The sequence below is a fragment of the Ruditapes philippinarum genome, unplaced genomic scaffold (genome assembly GCF_026571515.1).
Source record: "Ruditapes philippinarum isolate M1 unplaced genomic scaffold, ASM2657151v2 ctg219_1_1_1_1, whole genome shotgun sequence".
NCBI lineage: Eukaryota > Metazoa > Mollusca > Bivalvia > Venerida > Veneridae > Ruditapes > Ruditapes philippinarum.
The window spans coordinates 596,592-606,343 of record NW_026859162.1 but is presented as its reverse complement, the minus strand read 5'-3'; the positions used below and the strand labels follow the sequence as shown (position 1 = coordinate 606,343).

General features: G+C 34.5%; 1 protein-coding gene across 1 annotated transcript; it reads right to left on the bottom strand.

Annotated features, from left to right (window-relative positions):
* Nucleotides 1-236: 236 nt before the first annotated feature.
* Nucleotides 237-9,501, bottom strand: LOC132755482 (mannosyl-oligosaccharide glucosidase-like). The gene is given in 5 exon segments (XM_060746363.1): nt 237-3,033; nt 3,036-3,477; nt 5,623-5,790; nt 7,025-7,256; nt 9,219-9,501. Coding segments are annotated over 5 exon segments (2,562 nt in total). The 5' UTR covers nt 9,473-9,501; the 3' UTR covers nt 237-1,567.
* Between the last annotated feature and the right edge of the window lie 251 nt (nt 9,502-9,752).

The window sequence follows — 9,752 nt, the reverse complement described above, 5'->3', positions numbered from 1 at the left end:
AAACGAGCTATGCAAGAGTTTTTAAGATTCAAATTATAATTGAGCCGCGTCATGACAAAACCAACATAATGGGTTTGCGACCAGCATGGATCCAGACCAGACTGCGCATCAACGCAGTCTGATCAGGATCCATGATGTTCGCTTACAGACCCTATTACAAATAAGGAAACTGATAGCGAACAGCATGGATCCTGATCAGCCTGCGTGGATGCGCAGGCTGGTCTGGATCCATGCTGGTTGCAAACCCACTATGTTGGTTTTGTCGTGACGCGGCTCATATTAATTCATAAAAAAACTCCATGCATCATTGAGGTATTGTCATTACTATAAAGACATGTGTTAAGTTTAAAGTAAATGCCACCAGTAGTTTTGTAAATAAAACTCTGAATGTGCTTTAAATGTCAATAAAATTCTTACATACAAGATACTTATGTCGTAAGTATCTGCTGGCTAAAGTAGTGAAACTTATTTCTATCAATGGTTTTCAATGCATATGAATGTGTTAAGTTTGAAAATCAAGTCTATGCATTTTTAGTACTTACACTAAATAAACTTTTACCATAAATAATATTAAAGACGATTTTGATGTGACAGGAAGCAAAATCCAAAAGCTCTTCGCAATGCTTAGCATAGTCAAGCATGAAATATATTATGATCTAACCCTTAATATTCTGAATTTATGTAATGGATTTGCCCCAGTTTGAATTTGGAACAGTCCATTCTAAGTTAAAGGATTTCAATAACAAAACACTAAAATTCAGCTACCAACTATATTAGGCTATTGAACCTGCATATCGATGCAATCTAAGCAGGTTGGTCATGCTTTATACTGGTAGCAAAGGTTAATCTCTTTTGGTTCTAGTAAGATAATGGTTGGTAAGGTCTAGCAAGACTAGCATGAAACATATTTTGATTTAAAACATAAAAAATGCGAAAATTTAAATGTATTTCTAGCTCCTAACCCCAGTAAATTTACCATCACCACAAAAGTTTAATGACACTTGTTAAAATTAAACTAGAATCAATACAAAACAATGGATTTCATGATCAGATTTTTAAAATATTTAAACTCAAAAACATTTTATATTTCATTATAAAGTATTGATCTCACAATTCTGCTATTACCTCTTAAAAATATAATACACCAAACAAAGGGGCTTCCTTATGGCAATAAGCGCACATATATTTAGGTAGAGCCATAGATCATTTGTAAGCTTGCAAGGTATGCTGACACTCTTTGTTGGTAACTATACTATTTGCAGAACAATAAATTGTGATATAAACCTACTGTTTCTAAATTCACAATGATTAATTTTGTATCAAAACATTTCAAAATCTTTTGATTTCAAAATAATTATCAACATGTAGCATTTAGTATACATGTATGTTTAAAAATTTATGGAAGTCCTCTTAAATATCTTAAATTATATCATAAAACAGTTCTCAAATATGTTTAGAAAATTAAAATAAAACATATTACTAAAATCCACCACAATGATTATAAAAACCAATGCCAATTTAGTATAAAACACAAACCATACAAGTTAAATATCAATGAAAAATTTGCTCAGTCATAGATTTCTGCCATTATAAGAGTAACCAGTGCCGACCAGCCTGTGAATGGGTGGCAACCCTTCCCTTCACCTGTCTTATCGTTATAATTCTCCCAAATATAACCAGTCTGCTCGTATTGTTTATATATATTCTTTATCACGTTATCACGTAACTCTGTGTATATTTCAGCAGCCTGTTTTTGATATGGACCACTTGCTGTTCTATAATGATCTAGAGCACTTAAAGCCAGGTAATTCAAATTAATCCAAATAGCACCTCTCCAGTAGGGAGGGTCATGTTCACTATTGTATCTGTTATACATTGTGGTCGATTGTCCGAGTGAACGTAATCCAAAATTCGTCCACAACAAACGGTCACTCTTCATATCACTCATAGTTCTCATCAGTTTTGGTGAACTAGGTTCAACTATTTTGAGCAAGAAGGGAAATAAACTGACATATCCAAAAGCATTGACGAAACCGAGTTTTGGGTCAGCAAGGACGACACGGATCTTATCCACATTCATTTGTGGCGGTCTCTGTCCTGGTTCGAGATTCTGTGGTGGCTTTGGTCGCTCTAGTCGAACTTTATCTGTATGCAGGCCATAGTCACTGTACTGCTGTTTTGTATCGGACCAATGCAACTGATCAAGAATTCCGTTGTTTGTTAACATTTTATGTGTGGCCATATATTCTTGACCATCTTCACCAAGTGAGTTGGCAATATCAGCTATCAACCCAGAAGCAAGGGCCATCCAACACCTTAGATCTACGTGATATTCTTCATCAGTTGGATGAGAAGCTCTTGGATAATCATCTAAACCAGATGTTAATGTTTTGGGGTTAAGCTCCTTATTTGTTTTAGCATCTCTGCCCCGCCATCGATATGTAAACGGTTTTGGACCAACTTGTGTGGTATTATACCACTGAAACCATGCCTTCAACCTAGGAAAAACAGCCTTTAAGAAAACTTTATCTTTTTCTTTGTCACTATTCAACATGCTTTTAATAAGTCTTTGAAGTGGTAGTATAAGAGTAGGAGGATTTGCATTCACGTTTCGCTGAACAACAAACTCGTCTGGTACCCGTGCCCTCGCCTCAACTCCAAGAATTTGTTCTCGGGGAATCCAACCTTCAGAATTGAGCAAATCTAACCAGTGCGATAAAATGTCTTTTGATATTTCTGGATCCCATTTGCTTATCAGTAAATTGTGGAAGCCTTCATCCCATAGAAAACCCCTCGGGAAGAAGGAGCGAGAAGGAACACCTGTATATAACGCTGCATTCCAGTAACGGACAGGTTCATCATTATAAACTGACTGCACAAGAGATGCTCCATAAAAATATCCTATACTGCCTACCATATTACTTAATGCTGCTTTAGCAAAAATTATTTCACTTCCTGAGAAACCTTTGGATTTCAAATTGAATATTTGCTCAAATTTTTCATCAAATTCTGAGACATGCTTGGCTAAGGAAGTTTAAATAAACTACCACTTAGTTTTTCAGGTCTTTTCACAAAGCTATTGGATTCAAAAATAACTTCCATTTCAAATGGTAATTCTGTTGTCACCTGATGAACAAGGAAATTTGCCCCACCCTCTGTATCACGTGGAACCTGTCTTCCTCCTAGAACAAAGTACGGCACTTTTCTAGCTTTATCCCATGCCTCCACTCCAATACCATTCATTATAGACTCTTTTAACTTGTCCAGACCTGGAGCATAAGTCAAGAGATAGTTATGGCGATATGTTGTCTCAGATTTTGATTTTGGAAAGCTGAGTTTAAAATATCCAAGTTCTTCAGAATACCCATTGATAGCATTAAGTCTCTGACCATTTTTTGAAAGAACTGGTTCAATTTGACCTTGACCATCTAGTGCTGTATAAAACATCAGAGATACAAGCCTTGGTCGTCCAGGGTCCTGTAAGAGACATAAATAATCACAAGCTAACAAATAGTTAATTATTATTCTGACTCTACAGTGTTTAAAGCATGTTTTCATTGAAACAAGAGGGCCATGATGGCCCTGGATTGCTCACCTGACACAACCGCATCCAAGCAATGTCTTAGACAAGCATCATGGCCAAGTTTGATGACAACTGAGTCAAACATGTGACCTCTAGTTTGTTAAAATGGTTTTTCCATATTTGGGCAATGTGACCTAATTTTTGACCGGACACGACCCATATTCAAACTTGACCAAGAAATCATCAAAACAACCTTCCTGACAAATTTCCAGGTAATTTGGATCAAAACTGCAGCCACAAGAGTGTAAAAAAGACTTTTCTATTTTTAGCTCCTGTGACCTAGTTTTTGACCGGAGATGACCAATCTTCGCACTTGACCCAGAAATCATCAAAACAACCTTCCTGACAAATTTCCAGAATATTTGGTTCAAAACTGCAGCCACTAGAGTGTTTACAAGCTTTTTCTATTTTTAGCTCCTGTGGCCTAGTTTTTGACCGGAGATGACCCATCTTCGAACTTGACCTAGAAATCATCAAAACAACCTTCCTGACAAATTTCCAGAATATTTGAATCAAAACTGCAGCCACTAGAGTGTTAACAAGCTTTTTCTATTTTTAGCTCCTGTGACCTAGTTTTTGACCGGAGATGACCCATCTTCGAACTTGACCTAGAAATCATCAAAACAACCTTCCTGACAAATTTCCAGAATATTTGAATCAAAACTGCAGCCACTAGAGTGTTAACAAGCTTTTTCTATTTTTAGCTCCTGTGACCTAGTTTTTGACCGGACATGACCCATCTTCAAACTTGACTTAGATATCATCAAAACAACCTTCTTGACAAATTTCCAGAATATTTAGATGAAAACTGCAGCCACTAGAGTGTTAACAAGCTTTTTCTATTTTTAGCTCCTGTGACCTAGTTTTTGACCGGAGATGACCCATCTTCGAACTTGACCTAGAAATCATCAAAACAACCTTCCTGACAAATTTCCAGAATATTTGAATCAAAACTGCAGCCACTAGAGTGTTAACAAGCTTTTTCTATTTTTAGCTCCTGTGACCTAGTTTTTGACCGGACATGACCCATCTTCAAACTTGATTTAGATATCATCAAAACAACCTTCTTGACAAATTTCCAGAATATTTAGATGAAAACTGCAGCCACTAGAGTGTTAACAAGCTTTTTCTATTTTTAGCTCCTGTGACCTAGTTTTTGACCTGAGATGACCCATCTTCGAACGGGACCTAGAAATCATCAAAACAACCTTCCTGACAAATTTCCAGAATGTTTGGATGAAAACTGCAACCATTAAGAGTGTTAACAAGCTTTTTTCTATTTTTAGCTCCTGTGACCTAGTTTTTGACCGGAGATGACCCATCTTCAAACTTGACCTAAAAATCATCAAAACAATCTTCCTGACAAATTTCCAGAATATTTGGATGAAAACTGCAGCCACTAGAGTGTTAACAAGCTTTTTCTATTTTTTAGCTCCTGTGACCTAGTTTTTGACCCGAGATAACCCATCTTCGAACTCGGTCTGTATTTCATTGAGACAAACATTCTGACAAAGTTTGATGATGATCCAATCAAAACTGTGACTGCTAGACTATTAACAACCCAATTGTTGACGACGCACGACACACAACGACAGACGCCGGACATAGCCCCATCACTAAACCTCACCTTGACCACTTCGTGGTCAGGTGAGCTAAAAATGGACATTATTATTCATAAAGACACGTCTTACAGTGAATCAGTCAATAGCCTCTACAATAATATATCCATAGTAATGTAGACAAATGGTTGAAAATCAAAGAAATAAAACAATTGCTTTGTACATACTTTCAATAAAACATTGACAATATCACTTCTCTTATATGTTGTAATGCCTTACAAACATATTTTATTACATTGTTCAAAAAAGATATGCCCAAAAATTTTCACAAACTCTCCAAAAAAAAAAAAGTTCATAGCCACTTTCCTTTACCCAATACTTATATTATATAAAGAGAATCCTTATTTTGAAACCTGTGATAGTTTACATACGCTGAAAAAATGTGACTATTTGACTTGACATGTATATTAAGACTATTACCATGTTGTTAGGTTTAGCTGAGATTCTTGCTGTCCATTCTCCACCATGATCACCACCATGCCTCTTCACAAACTCCGTAGTTAAACTAAAGTCTGAATCATGAATCTCCTGTACTCCAAAATTAACACCATCATGCTTTAACCAGCCATACTTAGGTAACTTGTCACCCTGTTAGAAAATAAAGTCTTAGTGAGAACTAGTGATTGAAATCGGACGAAATTTGTCCAAATCGATCATCGGTTCAGTCGGATGGGACATAATCGATAACTTTTCGAATAATGTCGCGTTAAAAAGAAATAGGGAAATAACAATTCTTCCCAAGGCACTTGATTATATTCTGAGTAACACGAACTTCATTTAGCACTTTTCAACACAGTTTTAACCTTATATAGTCATAATTTTACGAAATAGATTTTATTTTTCAATGGATGTCAAATAATAACATTCACATCACATTATATTAGTATTGTTTACATCTTTTATTGATCCTGTTCAACTCCAAATTGTCTCTGAGATGATTTTTTGCGATCGGCGAGGTGTTCCTAAAAGAAAATTACCGTCAGAATTAATTCCCTTTGATCCTTTCACGACGTCGCGGAACAAATTTTTGTGAATCGATTATTGTCGCTGTACATAACAGTAACTGATAATCAGCGACTTGCGACAATCGGAACATCACTAGTGAGAACTGATTGTGAACAAATCAAGTATAGATTTAAATATATAACTATTATGAGCAGTTGTTTTATTACTGTCATTAAGATAAATAATCAAATGCAATTATCAATTTAAACTCAACGTAATCATCCTCCAAGAAATAAAACATGAAATGCTTTAATATACACAACAAATCAAACCTTAGTGCAGTAATGGGTTAACTTGTTATATAATTTAATTGATGTTAACCCATTACTGTACTAAGATGATGATATGCTTCAACTATATGTTATAATAACTTATATATTACCTACATAAATGATATGTACATGAATAGGGGAACATCATCATATTTGCTAGCATTTAAACATGAACCTAAAGGTGTTTTAAACCTTAAAGCAGCATGCCTTCAGATTCATGCTAATTTTCATGGAAATTTTTTAAAAAGTTTCAAAAGTTAAATATTGTAAAGAAATTTGTTTACACATTTCGAAATGATACTTAAAACTCACATAAATTACCAAATTCAAGGTAACAAATAAAGGTAAAGGGTTAATAAATAAGATTTGTTTAGATTTCCTCTCGGCTCTAACTTCCAAGTTTGAAGATATACATGTTCTACATGTGGTGTAAAGTTGAAAGGAATTGTAATAATAATACTATTTGAACTGAAAATTCAATTAAACCGTAGATATAATAAAGAGATTGGACTGAGTCTATAAAATAAGTGATCTAATATAGATACCTGATCACACCAATGTCTGATTGGAGGTGGCATCTGCCCTGTAAGCTGGTTCAGCCACATCAGACCCATAACCGGAGATTGTGGGCTTCTTGTCCTCATACCAAAGTATGTGTTTGGCCGGTATGATCCCCAGAACCTGTTTGGCTCCTTGCTAGAAGATGTACTATCCTTTGTCAGCATTCTTGGTGAATACAATGGTGTCTTAACCTTCTCCATTAGATACATCCGATACCTTAAAATATAGAAAATAATTAAATAATAGAAAATTCTGTTAGTCACTTCTAAAACATACATTAAACAAGGGCCATCAGTGATGATATGTGTTGCCTCATTATAGCCAATCGCATGTTGCAGCTACTGTGTAGCAGGAGACAAGAAGCTGGCAACACAAAAAAAGAAATTTTATTGAAGGGCCATAACTCATTCAAGTTGGAAACCTGTGTTATATGCGCAAGTACTTGAGCTACTTATCAATCCTGTAGTAAAGTTTCAATGCAATTGTATGAGAAGTCCAGACAAACTTTGAAAAAAAATAATTAAAGGGCCATAACTCAGACAAAAATCATTGAACCAAAAAAAGCTGATGATATGCACAACTAGACTTGTACTGATTATTCCTATAATGTTTGGATGAAATTGCACAGATAGTTTTTCTAAGAAGAAGTTTCGACAAGATTCTGTGCAGCTGGCAACACACAAAAAAAAAACTTTATTGAAGAGTCATATCTCCGGTAAAAAAAAATTCAACCGAAAAATCCTTGTAATATGGATATATAGTTATTTATCAAGTTTCCACTGTGGTTTGAAATCTTCGTATCAATAATAATAATAATGATGATAATAAAAATGATAAAAGGAAAACGTGTATCTTTGCCAGAGATCTTATATTTTTAGGCTTGTTTCGTTGTTAATGTTGTTCTTTTTGTCTTTTTTTCTGGTAATACAGAATTGATTAGCCCCATTCATTATGTTGGTATTTTTTACAAAGTGACGCAGATTTAACAAATAACTAACAAATTTTCTAAGAAATATGTATACATTCTTGACAGTTTTAATATAATATACATATAGATAGCCATTGCAAAATGACAGTATCAACGCCCAGGATGTGTGTATTAATTGAAATTTTGATCAGCTCAATTTCCGACACAGTTTTGATCGTAACTGGTTGAGACGTAAAGACAGACATCTATGAAATATCAGATTATAAAATCGGTCTGTGTTGCAGTTGAAACACTGAGACTATACGCCATTTATGATACCAAATAGGAAGTGGCTAGCCGTACACTTTGTAATCTCAAGACGTCGAGAAAAATAAGTGTTTGGTTGCAGTTAAATAACATCAATTGAAATAGTTAACAAAACTTTGATATTTTTTGTTTCATTTAGTTAAATGTTCAAATAAAAAAAAATAAAAAAAATAAATAAATAAATAAAAAAAAATAAAAATAAAAAACGCCGAAAATAATTGTTGTTGGGCTCTGACAATTGCGTCAATTACTGACGATATAGAAGTTTGTCCATCATTAAGGAAAGTTTGCCTTAATTAAGGCTTATTAATTGATTGTGCTTTTATGTTTTATGAAAATTATTAAATTATTTTTGCTTTTCACCGTTTTTTTTCAATATTCTTTTTATTTACTTATTTTTTATTTAATTATTTATTCCCCTCCGATCATTATTTATTCGATCCATGTGCTTAATTAACAAAAATGATTTAACAATTCATCTTTCATACAAATAAAACAACAAATCATAAGCATGAAAATCAAGGACGTTTTAACTTAAATTATAACATACAAGTTTGACACTTTTATCAAAATATATTATACAACGCTTGTTCGTATTCATTTTTTTACAAAAATGGCGGAGCATCTTTATTAAAGTGAACACACTAGGATAAATGCGGAGACTTGATTAAAATCCTCGTTTAAAGACACAAAATGACATATGCATTTTCGACTTCCATATAATTTTGAAAAATGCTGTACGGCTAGCCAATACAGTGTGTCCTGGCTAGTCGTACGTGACTCACGTACGGCTAGAACTTTTGGCTAGCCGTACGGGCCCGTACGGCTAGCCACTTCCTACCAAATATGCAATAATTAAATAACAAACAATGGGATTGGCTACCAAATTTTATCTTTCGAATACCTACAATATAAAACCTACAAAAAGTTTTAACTATTATTACCTGAAATACACTCCTGCTGTTAACACGATAGCACATATTGCAGCAGTGAGGATGAATTTTGAGTTACCAGATTTCGTGGTTCTCTTCTCAGCTTTATATCCATCTATAACTGGGGCATGTTTATTGACTTTGACATTTCTGCGACGAACCTCCTTCGTCATGATTGCTAATTTACTTATGCATAAACAACAAAACCGTTTGATTTTCCAAGAAATTCTACAAAACTTGCGTGTCGTGTCAAACGGGGATCTCATAAAAAAGGGGGATGACCCTGACACAACCTGGTTATCTCCCTTTACCGGCTTTTTTTAATCTAAACTCCGTTTCGACCGTATTTTATTTTCCGTACCTGGGAGGCTGGGAAGTAAAGTACTAAATTAATATCTGGCTGAAATCATACTTACTTGTAATATCCATTCTCACGTCAGATATTGAGATTCAATCATTTTATCAAGATATCAATAGAGCTGCATTCTCATCCGCCTAAAATGAGAGTGCAAGAAATCCAAATTGGAAATTCCTGAGAATTTTCTT